The following is a 24,969-nucleotide window of genomic DNA, read 5'->3' on the forward strand; positions in this document are numbered from 1 at the left end:
TGGGCAAAGATCAACACAAACCTGAGTTTTCTGAGCTTCAGTAACGTACTGTTTTTTTCAGTAACTTCTGAGTAACCCGGCGCCCTGTGCTCACGAGTCAGCCGTGCAGGTCTGCAGCGATCGGTGCTCAGTGTCTGCAGAGCCCCTTCCCCTTGGGGATGGTGTTTAAACCAGACAGCAGCGAGGCGCACATGAAGAACACCTCATTCCGCTCGCGCTGCCTCCGCGGTGGTGGCTCTGCAGACTGGCACCCACGGAGCGCCAGCACCCCGAGCGTGGCACCCTCGCTCCCTATGGAAACGTTCAGCTTGGCAAACGCGCTCAAAGCGTGCGGTGCAGCAGGACAAAGGCAGAGAACCCGAAGTCTCCTTGCTGGCACCAGGAACGTGGCTGCCTGTGGCAGGGCAGGATCCCGCGGCCGCTCTGTGCCCAGCAGCCAGCCCAGGGCTGCCACCGCAGGGACCCTGCGGGCGCTGCCAGCGCCTGCCCCGGGCTGTGTCCCCTGGCCGAGGTCAGGCTGCCCCTGGGCACCCGCAGGGCATGAGCCAGGCCCCTGCGAGCAGCCGCGCCGGGAAAACGCCACCGAGCGCCGGGCCCAGCGGCCTGCGGAGCGCAGGGGCCCTCCAGGCCGTGCACCCCGGGGCATTTCGCACGGCACCTTCCCAGGCCCTCCCGGAGGAGCAGGGAGGCTGCACAGACACGAGGGCCCCGCAGGGCTGTGACACGGGCACCCGGTGCCACCCGCGAGCGCCCTGTGCCAGGCAGGCCAAGGCAACACCACCAGGAGGCAATGCAGCGCACAAGCGTAAGAAAGGAAAGTGGGAACAATGAAAGCACCCCGAGTATTTTAAAAGGTGCCATTCTTAAGGCTGCGAAGAATAGCTTTTTTTCCCCCCATATGAACTCTAATGTATTTAAAAAAATCAAAAATCTTTAACCAAACGCAATATGCAAAGGCACAAAGAAAATATACTATTGAAACACATGCTATTAAAAACAGGTAAGCCAAAAAGCCAGTAACAGCAAAAAATAAAATAAAATCCAGACAGAACTGTGCAAAACAACCACTAAAGGCACAAGCAAAGCGGAGACAGAGAGCTGAGCATCACCTGACTGGTTAGGGGAGTGGCTCACCAAGTCCCGAATGGGAGGCATGCCTAGGAAAGAAGAGAGGCAGCGGTTACGGTTACGGCAGCTCCCGCGCTGGCCCCACCGCCCCGGCACCCCCTCCTGCTCAGGGAGGCTCCTCCCGCGTCCCATCCCGGTCCTGCTGATCCCGCTGGTGATGAGCCAGACGGGAAGCAACTCACAGCTCTGACAGGTGTCGTGAGGGAAAATCAACATTTGGTATCAAATTAAACTTTAAGCACTGCATGTAGAAAATTATTAACATTTTTCTACTTTTACTAATTTTCCCCACTACTAGCTAGCTTTTATACATTTGGCCTTTTAATTCAATTAATTTAAGATGCCCTTAATCGTAAGGCCTTGATTTACAGAAAGGAAAGGAAGACGTTGCCGTCACTGAACTGGCTGGTTTCTGCCGGTGTCAGCCCTTCGCAGGGCAGCAGGTCCCGCACCCCGCGTCACAGACGGCAGCCCCGAGCCCAGGCACCGCTGCAGCCCCCGTGCTCGCCCCGAGCCAGGCCAGGGCCCCTGCCCCGCTGCTTCTGCCCGTGTTCCCCATCGGCAGGGCGCAAAATCAGATGTGCTAGAAGGTTCAAACGCACAATCTGCAAGTCGGATGCAGAGCTCGACTCCTCCTTTCCCACTCCAAAAATAACCCGGGGAAAAAAAAAGAAAAATCTTTCGCTTCCCGGCCTCCCGTTGTAACAGGATTCTGCCGCTCCACTGCCAGGAGCCCCACTCAGGGCCAAGGAGGAATCCGAGAAACTCAGCGGGAGCAAAGCCCGGAGCCCACGGGCTCTCCTGCCGTTCGCGCTGTCCCACGGCCACGGCTCCTGCTGGTGAACGCTCTAGTGCACCACAGGACTCATGTATGGTAGAACAACCAGCTATCCTGACGGGCTATGAAGGGTAAGGGCAAGCAAAGTAACAGTCAGGACTTTCTTTCCATATGAAGCTCACAGAGAGGGGAAACTTCCAGGAAAGCAAACTACTGGATTTGTAAGAAAACGTTCTCACAAAAGCTACATAAGTACAGATGTCTTAAAACAGGTCTCCTGCACAACAGGACTGTATCTATTTTGCAAGCACTACATGACATGAGCTCCACTTAGAAGCCTTTTTGAAGAGACACAGATCAATTTCAAAGTCCATCAAAATACACAAAAATAACAGAGTCAGAAGTCCGGGATGGTGGGAGACGCTGTTGGAGCACACACAGGTCAGCCCCAGAGGCCGCTACGTGGCTGCCCTGCAAACGGGTCTGCCAAGGCTCATCTGGGGGTTGAGATGGCAACCACAGCACCGTTCTGGTGGTCAGACAGGAACTGTGGAGAGCAAGCGTAAGACTAAGGCAAACATTTCTCCTACTTGCTGCCAGACACAAGGGTCACCAGAGCGCATTACGCTGCTCTTGCACGCTGCTAGGCTATGGCCATCCCCACAAGAGCTTCCAAGCAATCCAGTAGACAAGATGAAGACCATTACAAAACATCCACTGCTGAAAAAATATTTTCATGTGCATCATCACCCACCTCCGTATCTCAAAGAACGTTATAGGTGTTAACCCTTGATACACCTAGAGCAGACACGATTCCTGACCACCCCAGGCAGAGCATCCTCAAGGGCAGGCACGCGGCACAGAGCTGCAGCCTGGCCTCAGCCCCGCTCCTCGCGCAGGACGGGCGCCCGCGCACGGCACGCGCCGCGGGAGCCGGGCCGGCAGCGCGAGGGGCTGCAGCCCACGCGGGCACGCGACAAGGCAGCAGTTCGGCCAGCTCCTCTCCCTTCCGAGCTCTCCGCAGCCGGGCAGGCGGACACGTTACTGATGAAATCCAGAGTTACCACCCAGAAGGCCACAGCCCTCCTAGCAAAGCGGCGTCCCCAGCGCTCAGCGTCACTAGTGGGGACCAAGCGACACCCCAGCCCGCAGGGCGCGCAGCCCCAACCGTCCCGGGGCGAGCGGGAGCCACGGAATTCCGTCCCGGAAGGGGATCGCACAGGAGCGGAGGCAGCACAGGCCCGGGACGTGCCCCTCAGCGCCGGGCTGGGGAGTTTATAAGGTTGGTTAAAGGGGGACAGCTCATGTGGGAATTTTTACTACCCGTTCACTACCTGTTACCATACAACTTGAGCAGTAGAGAGTGCATTTTTGGAGAAAGTGTTGCATGTTAAAAGCAAGTAAGCACACGACAGTTATTTCACTGTGGTCAGTAACATAATCATACAGGGGAAGTGAAAAAGCAGCCACTTGCCCCAAATCACTTCTTGGAGCAGAGGAAAAAAAACAAAATACAAACAAACAAAAAACTTTTATCAGTGCATGACAAATATCATACTGGGAAATAATACTGAAAACCTTCCTCCAGTGAGCACGTGGAGCAGCTGCTCCCGAGCCCTTTGGCTGTTTACAGAATCTTAAAGAAGTAGAATTCAAAATGAAGGTAATTGGAGCAGCTCAAAATGTAATTAGAGTTTGATGTATTGAGGCTATTATTAAGAAATCTTTTTTTTTAAAAAAAAAAGAGAGGAAAAAAAAAGCTTTTTTTTTGGTAACTGAATTGGCCTGGAAATCACATCCTCTATAGAATATACTACTTCTGAAAAATACTGTGGATTTAATAAAATTTCAGAATACCTACAGTAAAATGAAGGTTTCATCATCACTGCTATGCACATATACTAAAACCAAATTCAACTGCAAGTTTTAAAATATGTAAATATTTGTCTATGTTACACATTTACATGCATTAATACCAAATTCCTTTGCAAAAACTAGATCACTAGAAGCGAAGCTACTTTTTTCCCAGCCAAAAATAAACTGCCTTTGTGATCCCCCCCAAATTCAGTAATCTACTTAAGCTAGTGCATTCACTGAGGTGCAAATCACGCACAGCTAAAAGATTAGCTTTATTACTCTTTAGAGTGTATTTGGAGAGAAGGCATGCCGAGCCAAGGGGGCAAGGGATACCAACACTTCAATAACCATCATCATAAATGTAAAGGCTAATCAATTTTGTAAAGCAATCAAGCTTCAGGAAGATGGAAAAACACTGTGTCTTTTTTTGGTATTTTAAACAAGCTGTGCCCTTTTGAAATCTCTAGATAAGGGAAAATGTTTTGAGAGGCTGTTCAGAATGCCCTGAAGGCCGACTGAGAGACTTTGAGACTTGTGCATGACAAATAGGCATAAAGATATTCCTGGCACTATGGGCAGACTTGGATCAACTCTCACGATGAAGAATGAAAATTCAGCGTCGAGCAGAGCCGTCTCTCCTTCCAGATCTGTTCAGGAACAGACCCACATCTGCTGCCCAGCACTGGCGAGAAGCAGCATCCAGGCAGCACTGAGCTCAGACTGAGCCCGCACAAGGACGCCCGAAGGCGTCTTGCAGCGCTTAACATTAGGCTGTGACACCAGGGGGTACCTCGTCATGCTACAGCTCATGTTGAAAACTTACTATAATCAAGCGTTTCATTAATATCAGAGTTTGAAATACTCAATTTTAAAGGAAAACCAGGTACCTCCCCCTCACCTGGCTGTTTTTTGCTGCTGTTCGGCACTTCTCCGTTGGTCACAGGCTGCTTATTTGTGACAGTACTGCCTCCCGACTGGCCGTTTAACACTTTAGGAGTAGATCCCAGGTTTGCAGCTATCACTGGTAACTGCTGACCTCGTTTCAGAAGCTGTTTCTGTTCCTGGTGTCGAAATCGTGGTGGTACTTCACGAGGAGGGTATCGAGGCAAGGTCTGCTGCTGCTGACTGTTGGCTGGGGCCCGCTTGGCATTATTATTAGTGCTGGTTGCTGTGGAAGTGCCGCTGGAGGAGACGGGCTGAGGCTGGCTGACACTTGTCTTGGTTTGTTCTGGCACTGTCCCCACCCCCAAAAAGAGGAAAAAAAAAAGTTGGACAAAGTTATTCAAGAGACTAGTAACTAGAAAAAAATGAAGACCAGTAAAATCTTAGATGTGTGTATGCACTAGGCAGCGGCAGCACTGTTTTCTGAGCGAGCTGCTGGCTGCTAGAACCTTGCTGCTCCGCACGGTGCGGCCAGCAGCGCCCGGCGCTGCCTCTGCCAGAGGACCCGCAGCTCCAGCCCTGGCACTGAAACCCTGCTTAAAGAAATGCTCCGCATATGACAAAACTGACTGTAATAGGAAGTTTAGAAGCGCTAGGCATACAAAAATATCTTATGTTTTCAGCACTAAAAGGAACATGAGATGGAGAGGGCTGCGCAGAACCCTGCTGAGGGCGGCCTGGGTTGCAAGTCCCGCGGGAAGCGCTGCTGGACGCGCAATCCCCCTCGAGCAATCGAGGGGCTAAGGCAGGACAGCAGGGTTCAGACAGAATCACAGAACCACAGACTCATTACGGTTGGAAAGGACCTCTAGGGATCATCTAGTCCAACCCCCTGCACACGCAGGGTCACCTAGAGCACGTGGCACAGGACTGCGTCCAAGCGGGTTTAAAGATCTCCAGAGAAGGAGACTCCACAACCTCTCTGGGCAGCCTGTTCCAGGGCTCCGTCACCCTCCCTGGTAAGGAATTTTCCCTCAAGTTCCTGTGGAACTCTTGGTGTTTCAGTTTGTGGCCATTACCTCTAGTTCCGTCACTGGCCACCAGTGAAAAGAGGCCGATGTCGGGGAGCAGGCCCAAGGCGAAGGGAGGAACCCTGCGATGCCCTCCCAGTGCCGGAACAAAGCCCGTAGAACCCGGAGCTCGGCCGCAGGAGCGGGCGACGGCCCTGCACCCCCGGAGCAGGGTGCTCCGCACACACACCTCGAGGCTCGAGCACTGCTCTCCTCGACGCTCCTCTCTCTATGTGCTGAGGTCACTGTCTCTGGGCAGAACTTTCCAAAACAAAACTGGCTGCTCTAGAAGATACCACGTAATTCAATTCATATGACCTTCCTGCTGCTAACGGCAAGGGCGCCGCTTTATGGCACAATTTCTCCAGTGACAAACCTCTAAGAAGGTTCCCACTCACTCCTGGTCCCTCCTCGAGCTGCTCGCCAGGCCTCCTGACAGCAGGAGCAAGGTGACCCTCACTGGGCCGTGCAGCCAGCAGAAGAAAATAACCTAGGGTGAAAACTCATCCCAAGGGTTTTGGGAGCACAGAGCTGCCAGGCCCCGAGGTGGCAGCGGGAAGATGAGAAGAAGCAACTGGCAGGAGGCAGCGGGGCTGCCGCGACACGGCCCCTCCGTTAGCGCAGGGCCGGCTCCGCTTTCAGGGATCTGTGCACAGCAGTATCTGAACGTACACGGGGTTCGTGTCCTGGGAGCAGCCTCCTCAGAGCCCCTTCCACCTGTGCTCCATTTACTAGTGTCCCAGCAGGGCAGGGACAGAAGAGCTGCTCTACAACCGAAATTGCAGGGTTTGCTTGTTGTTTGTTTGTTTTTTTGGGGGGCAGGGAAGGGGAAGGAAAGGGAGGACCACAGGGGGAAAGGCCTATTTCATTTCCAGAAACACACACATAACACAACGTAAATGAACTCAAATTCCTGTTTAAAGCAGCAATTTGGATTCAGTCACATTTTCTTTTTAGCGTCATATTATAGGCAGCATTCCTACTAAAACTCCTTACACCCTTAATAGAAGGTGGCCCTCAAAACAAACCCGAGGAAGGAGCAGTCAAGCTGCAGTGCAACGCGGAGGGATGCCTGACCTGCCCTGGAGCTGGGGAAGGGGTGGCCGGAGCGTCGGCACCGCTGGCCCATTCCCTGGCCTGGGGCAGCCACTGCGGCTACCGGCGAGCGCATGCAGCGACGGCCCCGTGCGGAGCCCACGGACGGACGGCATCGCATTGGGAAGGGAAAGAACTCAGGGCAGTGTTTCAGGTACATCTAGGATACCAACTAACTGGGATCAAAACTGAATTTCTGAGTATAAAACTCTTTGTATTTGTATTTATAAATATTTATAAATGTATTTAGAAAACAGGCTTTGTATAGAAATGTATTTCTATTTATTCCTTTTAGCATCTTCAGGTTTAAAAATAATTAAAGAGAGCTGAAAGTGACTATTTTTTGTGCTACTTTAGCAAATATCTAATAAAACATGAATAATTTAAGACATAACCAATTATCACATTTTGGTGGTGTAGGTACTGTATCAAGCTTTGAAATAAGAACATTTTTTTTCCAATCTACTACAATCCGTATATCTACTCCCTGAGCCTTTTGATGTGTTTTATCAACACGCCTTCTGCCCAAGCTGACTCACACTAATTGCACGTTGCAGCTCAAAGCTCAGCCTCCGTCGGAGGCTGCTGACAACGACACCCAGAACACAGGCACCTCTGCAGCCCGCTCATCAGTACCAGCGCGGCAGAGCGGCCGTGGAGAAGGGCAGCGCTCGGGACAGGCACATCGCTTCGCCGTTCGCACGCTGCACGCGACCGGCAACTCAAAACCAAGCAGGAAAAGGCTCCAGCTGAGCGCGTCGCTCCTCGGAGAGCGTCCCAACGGCAGCACCGTCCTCGGGGGATCCCGCCGGCCCACGCGGAGCCCACGGAGGAACAGGCCGAGGCGGCTCCGGCCCCACGGCTAACGGGGACGCCGCTCTCTGCGCCGCCGGCACAAGCAGCGCTCCACCAACGCCTCGGGACACGGGCGCTTCCCCGCGCTCCCTGCTCCGCGCTCGGCTCTGCGGCAGGTCCACGGCGCTCCTCCTGCGACGAGCGGCACGTTCCACGCAGCGCTGGCCTGTCGGGCTCGCTGCTCACACTGCGTGCAGCCCACCCGTGTGCTGCTTCCAAGCTGGGACTTAGCACAGGGGTTCCAGGTGCTGCTGAATTCCCCCGCGTGCCCCGAAAGCTGCCCCATTTCTTGGCAAATTAAGCCAGCTCAGTTAACTGTCTTTAGGTAGTATGTTGATATTCCAACGCAGCTACTCTATGTTCTAACATACCTTAATCCTTATCTTACTATTTTAATTTGTTATAAACAAGTTGCTTGTTTAATAAAACTTTGAATAAAGTACTATTCTGCACACCAGAATGTTATTTTGAATCATACTAAAGTAGAAAAGCGGTTATGTTAAGCCAGTATCACAGGTAATTTACTTTAGTAGTAGTAGCAAGCTTACAAAAATTACTATCAGTAATGACAAATTTTCCGAAAGAACAAACCTGCTGAAACCGCACAGAGCAGGGCTGCAGGAGTTACAGTTTACAGGGAGATTCCAAAGAAAGCCGCTTCCAACTTGTGTTGCTTTCCCACTCTGCAGATTTCATTAGAAAATGGAGGAGAAGCATGGTGTCATTTTACTGCTCCAGGAGCGCTGCCTGCCAACCCCTCCTGGAGCCGGAGCCGGGCCGGAACTCCCCCTCCGCCAGCAGAAATGGCAGCTGTTTGGAGCCCTCGAGCGCGGCGGCAGCGGCCCCGCGGCGCGGCGCCCGCACAGCGCGCACGGCGCGGCCCCTCGGCGCGGCGCCGGCCGCCCTGCCGCCTCGCACAAGATGCGGTGCTAGAATTTTCGCTGTGGAAAAATGGCCGCAGCCGTAAGCGCCGCGAGCCGGGCTGGAAAATAGCGAACTGGCTGCCAACCGCTTAACCCCTGCCGAGCCGCCGCGCCGCGCTCTGCTCCCCCGCTCCAAGGCCAGCAGAACACCCAGCGAGGTGAAGCACACTTATGTACGAGAGGAGAGGAAAAAAGCGTGTTGGGATGACTTTGCTCGACAGAGAAGAGAGCGAGCGAGAAGTTTCCAAGGTGGGAAATATGACTCAAAGATTCAATTCCACAGCCGGCTATTTTTAACAGCACTTTCTGTTTCGGCGCCCGGCCGCGGCTCGTCGCGCGCTGCACTTTCTGCGACGCCGGCTGCGCGGCAGCGAGCTCCCAAGCCCAGAGCCTCCCAACCCCAGAGCCTCCCAACCCCAGAGCCTCCCAACCCCAGAGCCTCCCAACCCCAGAGCCTCCCAACCCCAGAGCCTCCCAACCCCAGAGCCTCCGGGGCTGCAGCTCCCGCGCCGGCTGTTCGCAGAGCACGAGCGCATTCGCCACTACCACGCACCAGCTCCACTGCTCAATCTCTTCAAAAGTTATTTTACTCCGGTGTTACACATGTATATTGAACTGTGCGCAAAAGATAATTCCTCTCACAATTAAATCTTATTCTGCACAAATACATCATGATTATTAACGTGGGCATTATACAACAAAAGTCAACCACTCTTATTGAATAACATCCAGTTTAGAGCTTGGCTTATCATTAGCTAGTCATGGCCACAGCAGTGTTTGCAGATTTCTGTTTTAGAGATAGCCAGATGGAATGGATTGATTTGCCTTGAACGGTTCTGACACTAAATACAGCAAAAATACATGTTTTGCCAAGCTCTAAGGACTACCACAACAATCGACAACTCGACAGTATTCTCAACCAATAGGGACATTCAAATAACATTCATTATTTCTAAAAATACACGGTGCAAGAGCCCTTGGAAGGCATGTGTCAGTGCCGGAATGCGTTACGCTGGGCGCTGTACAAACAGAAACCTTCCGCTTAGCAACCGATCCATTAATCTGTAACTGCGATGGGCTCCCGCGTCCCTCCGTCAACAACAGATACACAACGTCAGACAGGTTAAAACGCTTGAAATCCACAGCAATTAGCATCACTGCAAACCTGAAGAGCTACGTGTACCAGAAGCTGCTATATTAGCGCCTTGGTTATCGCTCCAGGTCTCAAGGCCGAGCAGGGAGGAGACGCGGCACCGTTCAATCCCCTGGCAAGCAGCCTGGTGTTTTTACACGCGCACTGATAGCCACTTCAGCTACCACAACAGCAATTACCACCTGAGCTAAAACACCGTGCGGAGCCATCCAAAACACACTCAAAAACAAGAAATAACCTCCCCCTGCCAAACATCCTCCACTCCCTATGCAACCAGCTACTGCTCTGAAACAAGGAGCATGCGGTGAATTATTTAGCGAGCCTGTGCTCCTGCATCCTAGCTTCAGCTCATGCACAAAATAAATTATTTAAGACGTAAACGCGATGGAAACTTGGAAACTAATGAAACATTCATTTGCATCCTGAATACAAGCAGACAAAACTGTTGAAACAGAGAAAGAGGTTATGTGCAACAAGCAACCAATGCGAGTCGTGCTCAAACCTGCAGCGCTGGGCCCGGGCGCGGTGCTCGCTGGAAGCGCTGCGGGTGCCCGGCAGCTCCCATTCCCGCTCCGCTCCCTGCGGGACCCCGTTAAGAACACCGCAACGCTGGGAACGGCATCGAGGCTCCGAAGGGCAGGCTAAGGGCTGGGATCCCTTGGTCCTTCCAAGCAGCGTCCTCCTCGCTCCATGGGCAGCGCTCCCCCTCTCCACGCTGCGTGCGCGGGGCAAACGCGCAAAGGGGACAGGGTCGTTTAAAGCAAAGACTTCATGACTTCTCCTCACTGGCCTTTCAGACATAGTTCACTAGTGCTGAATAAAAAAGACTTTCATGTTTACTTAAATCTGGTTTATTATCTTAGCAGCTTTTCTGCAGGAGCATATAGAAGAAAGTATTTAGCCTATCCTGCAACTCCATGAATTGCTTAGGAAAAGGTGCTTTAGAAACAAAGCTGACTGAAAAATGGCTACTAATTATAATCCTCCCGGGGCTTCTTCCTTCACCTCTGAGCACCGTCCCCCGTTCCTGAGGCCCAGCCCAAATCCCCAGCGACTCCGGTACCAAGGGAGTCGGGGTTTCGGTCAGCCCCAGGGGACCCCCAGGTGGTGGCAGGTACCGGAGCGGTGCCCGGCAGCCCCGCGGCCGTCGCCACGCGGCAGCTTGCTCGGCCTCAGACACTAACATTCCATAAATACTGCAGACTTGGGCAGAAGAACCGCTGTTTTTGAGCAAAGGAGCTCCCTCCTCCACTTCAACCGTGTGCTAATTAGTAATTGTCTTATCCAATAGCAAAGGGGAATTTAATTTGTTTCCTTGCCTCATCTCAAGCACTCAGTGCCCTAAACCATTTTTCCTACCTTCATGCCAGAACATATTTTTGATGTTTCCAAAAGTAACTGCATTTCTGCTAAGAGGCGCTTCTAAGCTCCTATTGCTACCACTGTTCTGGGTAAGCATTTAATTACCTGCAACATTCCCAAAAACAGGGATTCACCTGGTACTCAACAGGATCAGCGACGTGATCATCATCAACTCCTCAACGTGTTAGGTGCTAAAGCTCAAAAGAAAGCGAAAAGAATGTTTTCTTTCCGTCCTTAGGAGCGGCCGTCCGGGAGGGAGACCCTTCCGAAGGCCTCGCACGGGCAGAGCGAGGGCAGTTTTCCAGGCCGCGCTCTCGGAGGAGCCTCGGAAGGCCCCGCGCGGCCCCGGGCGCGTTAGCGGCGGCGCTGAACACTCACGCACGTCCCAAACGCAGCGGGAGGGGAAGAGGAAGAGGGTTCAGGACTGCACGCAAATGCCTGCTGCTGTGTAGGTAACTGGGAACAAGAACAGGAACCCTGGGTACCCCGCTGGCCCGCTCCTCTCCTGGCAAACGCCTGAAACGGTTCAGCTGCATTTTCACAGTTTCTGTTTTTTTTCAGTTTGAAGGAAAACTTTCAGCTGATCATTTGATTCAATATATTTTTAATTGTAGAGATAATAGAGAGAATAGAATTAATTTTAAGTAACTTACCTTTGATTTTTTGTTCAATGGCCTAGAAAAAGAAAGAAAGTGTCAGTGATTTTTGCAGATAAGGAAAACCACATGTGCACGTGCCACTTTTTATAAAGCAGCATTAGCTTTAGACTTCCCTCTTCTGAAATGGTTTAAAGTTATTTAATTATCTACTTCAGAAGCATGTCTCTAACCAACACTTGCCAACTTTTCCTTATGCCTAGAAAGCTGTTTAAATATTACACAAGACAAAATTAATTTGAGAGATAGCTATATGAAACAGACAAAATTAAACTTGCAAATTAACATGTTTGAAGCAAATTAAACACTGTGCCTAGAAGCAAGAAACCTCTACCCATTACTGCAGAATATGGCAGGGAGGAAAGGGAGGAACCTGGAAATCTCAAGGCAGCAGGGAAGTAAATGCAAATCTTTAGTCTTTCCAAGATTCAAGCCATTATTCCCGTGAAACGGTGAAGATGAGAGATTGATTTGAATAAAATTGCATCAGAGGATGCAGACGGGGAGGGAAGCACTTCTTGTCACACGAACGCGCACCTTGAATGTGCTGTTTTAAACAGCCAAAGCGGCTTCACGAGGTCATCTCGAAGCACGAGTCCTAGATCTCCCTATCTGAAGCAGAGTACTCTTAATTATCACTTTTAAAAGGCGCTATTTTCAAAGCAAAATGAGATTTAATTTGATAGGGGCATTTTGGTAGCTGTACACAGCTCTTTTTAATTATGATACCGCATATATTCCATATCATGCAATAAAGTAATTTGAGATAATTCTTAAAGTGACTATTGTCTATAATTAAAACCTTGAAAAGGGAGGGAGGGAGAGAATACTTAAATGTTAGTAATGTTGGGTTGACTACTGAAATGTTATTAGCGAATCTTTAATGCCATATCCTCAGTTGTGCTAAGGAAATCAAGAGTATATTAAACAATTCTACTTTTTGTCTCTTTAAGCTGTCTAGTATTTAGGCATAGTCAAAATGCAACTCTTACTCCCAAGAAATCCACAGATTTTTATTCATTTTTTCTTATACTTTTTGCCCCAGCTCTCCCACTGCTCCTGCTCCTCATTTTGCAAAACGCAGTGGCTGTCCCGGGCACCACCACTCAACGTCCCACCTGCCGATTCAAGCTGACTTTGTCCACAAATCTGATTTAGAAGTTCATTTTGAAGGCTTGGGAAGGTTGGTACGCGCTTTGCACTCCAAGATACACCTTGCACCACAAGTGGCTCTGAAACGCGGACTCCTAATCCCTTCCTGCACAGCTGTAACGCGTGTCGGCGCAGCAGCGGGTCAGGGAGCACCACGAACCGGCTGCAGAGCCCCCGGAGCTGCAGGGCAGCAGCGCCCGCCCAGGAAGCGCCGTCCCCCGCTGCGCCGCTGCCGCCCTGTGCAGCTCGAGCTGCTTTTCCCCTTTTTCATCAAACCGCAGCACACACAAAACCACTTCCCTGCCACACTGTTTACATGACACCTCCTCAGTTCTTGCCCTGCCCATAGTCGTGTTTGGGGCTTGCAATCTGTTTTTCTCAATTTGTTCACCCCACATTGCAAAGGGCTGCCAAGTCCCATCCCTACTGGGACTTCTCAAGGATTTTATATATTTAAAACATCTCGAATCCTAACAGGAACAGAATCACCACAGACCGTGGACATAAAGATGATGAAAACACCAAACTCTTCCTCTTACTCATTTATCACCTTCCTTTACTATGTGATTTGAGAACACACAATATCCTGTTGCCAAAACTCTCTAATAACAAAAAAGTCCATCAAAAACATAACCGATTTGGCATCACACAGGATTCCAGCTTTCCAATGTTAGCCCAATCCACACAAATGCTAGGAGACTTTTTCCAAAAACTCTCTCAAAGATTCAGGCCTTTCTCATGAAATTAATTTGCAGGTAAAACATTAATTTGAAAAAAAAAATGTGTTAGAGAAACAGTATTCTTTTACATAAATATGGTTTCCAGTGCTTGATCCATGGATCACAAGAGACAAGCCAGATTATGACTTTTATTGCTCTCAGCTACAGGGAAATTAGCTTCAAGTTTAAATCAAAATGACTAGTAATTTACAAACAGAAAAATGAGACAACTTAGAATTTTAGAGATTATTTGCTGGATCTTGCTGCCCATAAGATCCAAAGAGATCAGCAAAGAAGGGCCATAGGATAAAGTTCCTGAATGATCTAATACTTCGGGCTATTAACTATTCAGTTAATAAGAAACAGAATCAAAGCCACACGCGCAGAGCAAACAACACTCGCCAGGACGGCCCTGCTGCAGCTACGGGCTTCCCAAATGGATCAGCGCTTCACCGACTGTTAAATGACCCTCGGTTTGGGCTCCTGAACGAAGGCTGATAATCCTAAACAGCACGTCCCTAACAGACCACCCAGAAAAAGCTTACAAATCAGAAAGCGATTTTGGTTCATGAGACTATTCATAAATATGAACAATTGTTTAAATAGAAAGTCCCACTAGGACCTTCTCGCAGCTAAGTGCAGTGGTAGCCGTTGCCACCCTGCCCTTTCAGAGATGCTTCTCCTTAACCCAGGCCGGGTTTCGGGCACTCCAGGACCTCCAGCACCCAGCGGTGTCCCAGGCCTCTCGGCAGCAGCTGCTGGACGCTCCCCGAGGCCGAGCACTTCCCACCGCTCCGCTGGGAACGCTCCGGCCAAGGCAGGCACGAGCAGCGGAGCAGGGAGCCCACGGCGGGGAAAGAGGAAGCAAAACTTCCAATCCCGAGCAAATCTCTGTCTCTTCACTTGTAGGAAATATTTACGCTTCTGTTTCCTCTCAAAATTTCATCCTCAAAAATGCCTTTCAATTCAAAAAAACATTAAATTTTGTGGCAAGGAGCCATCCCTACTATCATGTATTGATATAAGTTTTGTAAGACCAACAGCTATAAATTAATGACTTATTTAAAGGGAAAAACAAAAACAAATTTCACAAGTAAACCAGCTCCTTTAATGTTATTTTTTTTCACCAACAGTTGAGAGATGAAAATAGGTATAAAGTTATACTTGAGCTCCAATAATTTTTATGCAGGTCTGTTGTCAGCTAGTGACAAAATTAAGGAATTTCTCATTCTGAGAAAAATAAACATATACCCATCTTTTCCCAGGATTATTTCTTATCCCTCATTGGTTTTGCATTTGTTAGAAGGTTGGATACACCTAATTCTGTACATGCCCACAATAAACCCTGTTACTACATAAACGGGGGAACTGACAGGGGCTCACACAAAGGCCCCAGAAGCAAGTTCACCCTGCGGCCGCCGAGCACCAAGGGCCAACCAGCTCCTCTCAATTTAGGGGCAATATTTAAGAGTCAGCAGCTACATGAATATTTGGACATGAAACAGGAATCCCAAGTGTTCAGCAGCATTTCCATGACGCTTACATTTAACACCTTTACTGACAATATTTTCCGTTTTAATTCACCTTCCCTAATGCAAAATGTCCTATGACAAGACTGTTCTCATACACAAAGATATGTTAAAATAGGGCTTCAGCTGAAAACCACTGTCTTAAAAAAAAAAAAAAAAAAAAAAAAGTTATTCTGCAAGTCTTAGACGTGCACTAGTACTGAGGAAACCACTATACTCGACGTTCACTGAACTGGCAATCAGAAGAATGAATGAGATCTCAGAAGAATGTATTTTTCTGAGGAAATTATGTACATAAAACCAATTACGATTTTCAATATATTAGCTACCATTAACAATCTATCAGTACATTTAAATAGTAAGAAATGAGATCAAAAAAAAAGAATACTTCTGAATAACAACAGTTAAAACAAAAAATATTTACTGGCCATGAAAAGTAATCTGAGTGCAGGATTCATATTGCAATGCTCAACATACCTTTTTCTGAGCAGCTTCCTTCTTCTTCTTGTCTTCTTTTCTCTTTTTCCTTTCTTCCATCAACTGTTCTTCCTCTTCTTGCACTAAATCCCTGAACCACACAGTTTGTAATTAACTCTCCCAAAATACAATCTGTACACACTTAGATTCATTTTAGAACAATTATTTCATGGGGAGCCAAAAGAAACTGGGGAATTTTTACTTCTAATTGGATAACATTTCTAAAGGGAGTATGTGCTTTCCCGGCAAATCACAAGTGACACAACTTTAAAAACACATGCAGTGCCAAGCTACAATACAGGGATTTGTTTTTTCCAAAATACGTAACGAAGGTTTACGCGCTAATAAAGGCAAAAGCCGGTGCAAATTGCGGCGTTCTTTAGCCCGCGCTCAGCCCGCTCTGGCGCCCCGGTACGCAAGCGGGCTCCGCCGCAGCGCACGCGCCCGCCGGGTCTCGCCCGGGGAGCAGGGCCACGCTGAGCGCAGGGCCCAGGACGCCGGGGCCCTCCCGTGCAGCCGGCCGCGCCGCACGCCGTCAGCTCCGTGACCCCAGCGCATGGCACGGCCGGCCCCGCTCATCCGCGCCGCGGCAGGGACCGCGAGCCAGCGCGCCAACGCGTCCCTCCCCACGGCAGCGCCGTCCTGGAGCGCCTCAGGACACTGACAAACTCTGCGACAGGCGAGAACGAAACCCGCCACCTCAGTTCAAACATGGTGTTTGGCATGCTAAAACAGACACCTCAGCACAACACCTCTGCCCAGACCACGCCACGCTCCTTTTAGAAAGACCTGCTGGCAGGGGAAGCACTGGTTTTGCCTTAGCCGTACCATTCTAAAGCAGCCCAGGCAGCAGAATAGGCTTTAGCACAAAATTACTCTGGAACTATTCAATTCTCCTTGAAAAAAATTTATCCTCTTGGATGACAGATTTGCATATACACACATTAATAAACAAAAGACAACCTTGCTTGCACAGGCCTTGGGAAGAAAAGATCCAAGTGTGTCAGTAACTGGCAGTCAGGTACATGCTTGACTTCTGCCTATAACACTCGAGCTCCTTTTTAGCCTTAAATTATCTACAATTACAAAACCACGCTTTCACATGGGAGAGTTTTATACAAAAAACAGGGGTGAAACCAGCTGAATGCATGTGGTCTATGCAGATCTGGAATACAGAGCCCAAACATGGGATGCCTGCTGAGTGGGAGCCAGAGCTTTCCTTGCTTATCCTCCACATAAACAAGCAGTTGCTTCTCCCTCTGAAGCCTGAGGGTTGTTGACCGCTGAACAGTTCAAGCCCCTTTCGAGAGGGGTGCAGCAGCCCCTCAGGTCTTTATGGTAAGTCATTATATTTAGCACTCTGTGTAATACTTGCATTCTTTGGAAGGGGCCAGTAGCACATTATTTCTGCCAGCTTGTGCTTCACCTTTTCGCATCCTGCTGCGGAATCTTATAACAGGACACACCTCTGAGACTGCCAATGTCACCCCAAATACAGTTTGTTTCTACCTTCAGTCAGACAAAAGCTATACCTTACCTAGATGGTGAAAATTTATTTGCAGAAATTAAAGAAATTCTTTGGAGCATGATTGCATGTTCCTGTGCAGTAACGCAAGCAGAAGTCAGTTTTCATCCCTACTCGCTGAGATCTTCTCTCTTGCTGCAAGTCTGACCCCATCCTCTGCTCGATTCTTTTCCCAGCGCCTCCTTCGGTGGGAACGGGAGTGGTTTACCGGACACCACGTCTCCAGCACCTTTGGGACAACCGTTACAGGCACCGGCACCGTGACCGGTACCGGTGAGGCTGCCGGTGCTGCGGGGGCTGGCGCGCTGCAGTAGCAGCCGAGCAACAGCAGGTCTGCCCATCCCACCCACACGGCAACGATCACAGGCCAGCACTGCTCTAAAAACTTTCTACAGACCAGTTGTCTCTTAACTGCCTGTTTTCTAATGACCGAGTGCAAGCGTTCTTTAAAGATCGTTGCTTCGGATTTGTGCTATGCAAAAATCTAAAAGTACTATTTTTAGTACTATTTAAGCACTATTTAATACTATCAGTATTATTTCTGATATCCCTCTGATTCCAGCTGCACTTGATGCTTTGTGTTTTGTCTTGCAACGCAACATGACTATTCTGCATTTTACCCTAGTTTTACCCTTTGGCTGCTAGACTCACTGAGCACTGCCCTGCTGCAAAATGCGACCTTGCATTTTCAATTAGGTATCAGAAATCATTTCATGAACAGGTTAGTCATGTAGCTACAGAAAACAATTACAGTCAGGCAGTTTAATTTCAAGCAATCCCTTGGATACTTTGCAAACTGGAGGTAACAATTAATCTGCAGTGACACCTGTGCTCTGTAAAGGTGACACCTATGCCAGTTTTGTCCATCATCCACTTGCATACTGAGCATTTCTAACCAGACCGAGGACTCGTGACCCTGGCCCTCAGTTTTAAGCTCACTGGGAACAGTCCAACTTGTAACAGATAAATTTGAATTGATAAACAATACAAGAAGCACGTCAGTCTGAAATCAACCGAGAAAAAACAGCTTCCATACAGCATGTAAATTATTTTTGATAGAATACAAAATTAATTTACACCTGACTTTGATATGAAGACCAAGTGTGGTGGATTCTTTACTCAGAAACATACTATTTCCTGGTTTCTTAAGTACTATTTTATATTCTTCTTTCCGGACAAACTATCAGCAGCCTCCTGTCACTTTACAGCAGATAATAGGAAATACCATCGAAAACAAGTCTAATAGTAACAAGACAAAGCTAGAAAACAAACAGGTTTCTTCTGCTGGGCTTTTCCCTACATCTGGGTACGTTTATCCCAGCGGCTTAGCATGGCAAAAGCACGCTTGGTCCAGCAGCTGTTCAAACAAGCAGCAGGGGCTCAGCATTCTGATTCATACATGAATGTATAAGCAGACTTCTATTATTTGCCCTATCAGCCATCCAACTTTCACTAAAACACATGTATAGGGAATTTCCTTTTCCTACTAAAGAATTGGATTAGCTTGTTCATGGTTAAATGGACTTAGCAGAAATGCAAACCTTATTTTTCAATTTAGACCAACTGAAAAGAAAATACCCATGCCATACCACGTTCACGTTTGAGACTGGAACAAACGCCTCAGTTTAAGTAGTTTAACTGGAAAGATGCTTTATTTTCAAGTGAGACCAAGTGAAAATGAATCCTGATCTCAGCAGAGACTACACATTTGATGAGTCAGAGGACATAAAAGCAGAAGTTCCTATCATCGGTACAATTTTGTATACAAGTAGCGTCAGAAAAATATTCTCCATTATATATATATATGCGTATATATATATATATATATATATATGAAACATAGGTTTATTAATTCAATTTTGGTAGTCTTGCAACAGTACCTCATGCAACACAATTTTTGTTTGTGCAACATATGCAACAAAAACATATCAAAATGCTTTACCTAGTTAAGCCATCATCAGAAGAATGTTCTTTTTAGTCCTTTAGGAAAGGTATCACTTTGGCAAAAGAGAAAGTGCCATGGGATTTTAGGTTATTTTTGAGAACAAGTTTTTCACTTCACAACTATCACAATTACATGCCATTAAATAGAAAACGGTTATACTCTTATTTCTACAGGTAGCATTCATTACTTTTTTGTGTTAAACTGATAACCGATTTTATTTTTTTGCTTAGATCAATTTATTATTGAGTTTGCAAACTGGAAAAAAAAAGGCTGCAAGTTTAAAAAATATATTTCAGGCAATATTTACATGAAATCACACTGTAATTGTTATTTTAATTCACCAAAGGAGTTTGATTAACTTGTGATTTTTACAAAGGCATCTTGGAGCTTTTTAAACATACTAATATAGAAAATCGATTGGCCACCTTTATAATCGATATCCATATCTTTCTTGAGGAAACAACAAGGATTGAGTAACTAGCATTTGTAAAGCATGCTATTTTTGCTGTTATAATATGCAAAAAGGAAATGTTACATCTCTATAAAATTATGGCTCTGGTCACCCCACTGAGGAAATTATGGTTACAAGAAGCATTCTGACACAAATTACGATCCCAGACATAACGCAGCATTCTGTTTTGAGCACAGTATTTACCTCGGGCAAAGCCAGCAATGCCTGCACGCAGCAGCCTTCAGCACCACAATCAAACAAGTCACCGCTCGACCGTTCCCGGCAATACGCAGCTTTCGCCTGGGCCAACTGACCCACGCAAGGTTCTGTTCCACGGTGCTTCAGGCTGCCCGCAGCAGTTGAGATGCACCTCTACACCCGCATCACCGCGGCCGCTCACACGGGGGACCTGCCAAGCAGAAAGCCCTTCCCAAGCCCAGCTCCAGCCCCACAAGATGGTGCTGGCAGAGCTGCAAAGACACTGCCAAGGTCGGATGCGTCCCGGAGGCCCCGAGGCCGTGCAGGGATTCTCCCACACGCTCTGCAGCGGCATCACTCCGGAGCACTTCAAGCACCGCCAAGGAACGCGCTGTTCGGGATCGCGCTGCCGGCACCACGGCCCGACCCGGAGCGCCCCGCGCGCCAAGGCTGCTCCCGGGCCACCTCGCGCCCAGTCCAACACGGGAAGGGAGGAGGCCCTTTGGCAGGGCCCTTCCCGAAAGGCCACGCGGCCCTGGCCCAGCACCGACGTGGGACACGGGACACCAGAGGCACCTGCTGCTGCTCCCTCAGGAGCAGCTCCTGTGCCGGCGCTTCCTCCCTCTGTGCTACGGGGAGCAAACGTGAAAGCAGGATCTTAAGTGACTGAGCACAACGGCTTTAGAAAATCCAGTGACGTATCTGTAAAATAAACTTTGCTGGTCAGAGGGAAATCACTTCCACTGGACGGCTTTTCTCTTGGTTATAAATCACCCTGCAATGCTACAAACGGAACACTCGCGGCGGTGCATTTAAGTATCCTGAGCTGAAAGACCTTTTAGAACCCTGCAAGGGCACCAAGCACGCACACACCTGGCAGACCTAATCTACGTTTGACAGCATACGGAGCATCCTGCATTTTTTCTTACAAGATTCCCAATCTAAAATCTGGCAAAATTCAAAAAACAGCCAATACAAATCTCAAATTCTCAAAAGCAGTAGGTTGCTTTTCTAATAAGCTACCACTATTAACAAACCGATCATAAAATACTTGCTTCAATTAAAAACAGATCCTCCCATTCTTTTCAAGGCTCCCCACTCCGCAACAAATAAATAAAGTCACTACAACAAAAAGACAACTCTTCAAGTTTATGGAATAGAAAACTTTTTTTTTTTGATTTTTAAAAGTCACCAGTGCCTTTAATGGAAATTTTCTGTGGTAACTAAAACCACTCAGCACATCACACGGGAGCAAAGAAATCCTTGGGCCCTGATAAGAAAATAAAAACACTTATTTACAAATATTGTGTGTTAATTCTTTTCAGCTACTAATGTACAAAAGAGGTGCTGCCAAGCTGAAAACTAAGCCATACTTAAATGCACAATTAACTATCAAAAGAATGCCAGCAACTTCCTTTTTTTGCTTTTAGATTCTTTAAGCCTTTAAATAATCACCTTAGGAAGATAAAAGTTGATTACTTGGCATGCAACCATCTCTCCAATTTTTCCTCATAGAGAAGCTGGCTCGACAGACCTACACTCCACGTAACTCACAGTGCAAGGACGGCACAGTTCTGGAACAATATTTGTGTTACAGCTTCACCCTGAGGTTGCAGCTGAGATTATAGCCCATGTTCACGGCTACACAAAGACAGAGAAGAAGAACGTCTTTCCACAAGAAGTTTATCATCTAAATACACAGGGCTTTAGCAGCAGCAATAAACAATCACTATCTTCATTAAACAAATGAGGAACTGAAGAAAATAAACTGCTTCTACAGAGTGCCCCTGGCCATGCAGCAAAGGCAGGCACAAGCTGGAGCGCTGCCGTGCAGGCTCAGCGCCGCGGCTGCAGGGCCCCCGGCGCTGCAACGTCCTGAGCGCGGAGTCGAGAGGCACCGTGCACGACGGGCTGGTGCCACGCAGAAAAAGGAAGGGTCAACGCAAGGTACCTGCTGGTGACCGCGATCTGCAAGAACGCTGGTTATTGGGCAGAGGAGAAGGAAACGCGGCGTTCTGCCCACGAGGCCCGAAAGGTCTCGAACCGCGCGGGGGCTGCCCGCACGCAGCGCGCGTCCGACCCGCCAGCGCGAGCGGCTCCCGCACCCCACCACGAAACCCCTGCGGCTCGGACTGCAGCAGGAACTGCCACCTTACCTTTCTCACACTTTATATCATACCCATGCCCCTTGCACTGAACCACCTCATTTTTTTTTCCTAACGCAAGTAGGGAAAGCCTCATGGGGATACAGTTTGTTACACTAGCATACAAAAGTAAATAATGGCACTATTTTAGACTACCTAGATAAAATCTAGAGAACTACATGATTTTAGACAAAAAGCCTGATCCCCCAAAACACAGAGCCTGCAACTAATGCAGATGGAGTCTCTGGAGCGGATACCCAGGCGAGTGAAAGCTGTTGTCAGGCTCCTCTCTAATTTACATGCTGGCCAAAAAGAAGTCAAACTCAGTGTGCGGGGCGGGGAGGAGGGGAAAGGAAGGGGGAAGAGTTTGTAAACGTATTTCAGATATTTACCTTCTCTCAGTTCCACATAAATGAGGCAGGAAAGCCCTGTTTACCAAACAGAATTAAAAAGTTATTTCTCAAAGCACAAGAACTAATTTCTCTCTCTTTTTAAAAAAACCTGTTCCTGATAGCAACAAGTTCAACTCTCACATCCCTCCAGGCAATAATGCAGTGTCATATTCTATTGTAGGTGATTGTGCAGCAATACAGTCTGAAAAGGTGATGTTTAATTTGCAATGTTCTGCAGCAATAAAATGTGCAATGTGTTTCCATCAATTACTGCTGCAAATCATGCACTATTCTGGAAACCAGTAATATATGTCCAGTCATCTGCAAATTGGTCGTTTGAAGAGGATAGAGATCAAATCAAATCCTCTTCTGAAACAAGCCAAATTTCTAACCCCAAGGTTAAAACAAGCATTATTTGGACCAGATAATCAAGTTGCAGTGAAAACTATAATACTTATTCCAACACAAACAGGCTACCAAAATCCCTAAGAAAAAAAGGAATAATTGCTATCTGTTCTTTTAAAAAACACTAAAAGCATAAAATCCAAAAGTCATCTCAGAGCATTTGTAAGCAATGCCAATGTCCCACGAGTTTGCAGTCTTTATATAAACTATGCAAACCTTTTATATCAAGAAAAAGTGTAGTATTATTGTACTTATCTTTCCTAGGAGGATATCTGCTCTTTTAGAATTTGACTAAGCCATTACACACCCACCAACACAAAACTGCAGAGGCGAAGGGTTGTAAACAGTGTTACTAGAGAAGGAATGAAGATGGTCTGCTTAGTTCTACAGAACACTGCACCAACAGCAGTGCTAGCCCAAAGCATGCAAAACAGGATGAAACCCCCACTAAGCACAAACCACTCAATAAAGAGACTTTCTAAAAAAAAGGAACCCCAAGCCTTATGTATTAATGTTAGTTTTTTAAAAATCAAATCTTTGAAATGAATAATATATACACCTCTGTGTCAGAAAACATACTCTGGCAGAGATTCACTCTGTATCTGAACTTACTCAGTGAACCTTGTTCTGTTCTCAACTCCCACAAAATTAATTTAAGAGCTTCTATAAATTTACCTTCATCTCTTTTCAGTTTCTACACTGCCAGCTGAGATTTCCTGGTAAGCTGGCAGACTTCACACTTTTATGACTATAAAACTTTAATCAAAATATATTTTTTGAACTTAGTGCTTGGTCTTTCTAAATGATTAAGGTTCTGAAATCCCTTCTGGTGTAAAGTATGTACTGAGGGTTTTCCAATACCAATGTTTTAAGTTTTTTATATTGTATTTAGATATATTTTGTGGAGAGTTTGCTTAAGAGTTGCAATTTGACATCACTCCTTTAAAGTGAACTCCACTTGACAATGACTTTATATTTAAAATGATACACAAAATGCACCTGAAAGGTTCTATATAAATTGTATAGAATTGCACAATTAAATAGGAAAGTTATTCACTCTTATGCATGTTGCCAGGGGAAAAAAAAAAAAAAAAGGCCCATACCAATAGCAAGGAAAGCCAATCAGCTTTCACAGTCTAACTGTAAATCAATCTGAAACCTGGAGACTGACTAGACACAGTAAATAAATAATAAAAACAAGCAAAGTACAAGAAATGACATTCTAGCTGCTAGATTCAGGGCTTGAATGTGTGTCAAACAGCCACCCTTCCCTGGTGGAAGCCCTATTTAGGTCTAAGTGAGAAAGAATATTTGAAGACAAAGATAGAGAAAAGAGAGAACACGAAGAACAGAAAAAGCTAGATATTTGCAAGAATGTGACTGCAAGGAAAGCCAACAGTGCAAAAGAAAACTTAAATGCAGAAGTGATGCATATTACCTACAGAAAATTCTTAACAGAATTCTTAACTCTGCTTTTTTCACTAAATATTTTTAAAGGAAATTTATATTCTACAGAGTTCACAAATAAAACCTACACACTTAGGTGGAAATTTGCCACCTTTAGCTTTTGACAGAAAAGAGCCAATAAATTAATCATTCTGTAATAATAAGCACTTTATATTTTGTTTGCAGAACCCAAACAACCAACAACATTTGGTTGAGCTACACAGGAAAAAGGCCACAACCCTTCATTTGTTTTTCATTTATTAGGTGCGAGAATTTAAACACACAAGTACATGTTCTCTTTAAAAGCCTTCCATTCCCCTTTAAGAAGATTCTATTACAGAACCTGGCTTGATGCACTAAATTAGGTTAAAAAATATTAAAAAGGTGTCTGATATACAGAATTAACCAAAATTGCAGCGATTTATCTGTACAGTAAAGAATGCTTTTTCATTTTTTTTTCCTCTCCCCATCCTTACAATTTACATGAAATTAAAGAACTCCAGATAAAACTCACAAAGATTCCTAGCCCCAGGCTAACTCTTGCTCTGAACTGCAGCAGCGAATGCAAATGGGCCTCTTACCTGCTTAATTTTCTTTCGACTTCTTTGGTAGCTTTAGCTTCCAATTCTCTGGAACAGAAAGCGGGCTTGGTTTCCATGTCAACAGAACCGCAGCACAAAGCGAAAAATAAGCGCGGCGCGGGGCTCCGCGGGGCGGCGGGGAGCGCCGCGGGGCTCCGGGACTGCGCGGGGCTGCGGGCCCCGGGCCGGGCGCTGCTCCCGCCGCGGCGGAGGCGCGAGGCGGGCGGCGAGCGAGGCGGCCCCGCC

General features: G+C 47.3%; 1 protein-coding gene across 6 annotated transcripts in view; it reads right to left on the reverse strand.

Moving 5' to 3' along the window:
• The window catches only part of TNRC6A (trinucleotide repeat containing adaptor 6A), a 42,925-nt gene that overhangs the window by 17,595 nt on the left and 361 nt on the right, over positions 1-24,969 (reverse strand). For 3 of the 6 annotated variants that reach the window (XM_088520972.1, XM_088520971.1, XM_088520970.1), the window contains exons 2-7: positions 24,724-24,771; positions 22,292-22,327; positions 15,637-15,727; positions 11,756-11,778; positions 4,662-5,008; positions 1,110-1,157 (exon numbers count right to left, since the gene is read on the reverse strand). In XM_088520972.1, coding sequence (XP_088377098.1) covers positions 1,110-1,157; positions 4,662-5,008; positions 11,756-11,778; positions 15,637-15,727; positions 22,292-22,327; positions 24,724-24,771 — 593 coding nt within the window. The remainder of the gene's footprint in view (positions 1-1,109; positions 1,158-4,661; positions 5,009-11,755; positions 11,779-15,636; positions 15,728-22,291; positions 22,328-24,723; positions 24,772-24,969) is intronic. The other 3 variants (XM_088520974.1, XM_088520973.1, XM_088520969.1) reach the window with 2 other exon arrangements.

Source organism: Tinamus guttatus, unplaced genomic scaffold (genome assembly GCF_059628265.1).
Source record: "Tinamus guttatus ecotype Peru unplaced genomic scaffold, ASM5962826v1 Tinamus_guttatus_pri_ptg000107l, whole genome shotgun sequence".
Classification (NCBI taxonomy): domain Eukaryota; kingdom Metazoa; phylum Chordata; class Aves; order Tinamiformes; family Tinamidae; genus Tinamus; species Tinamus guttatus.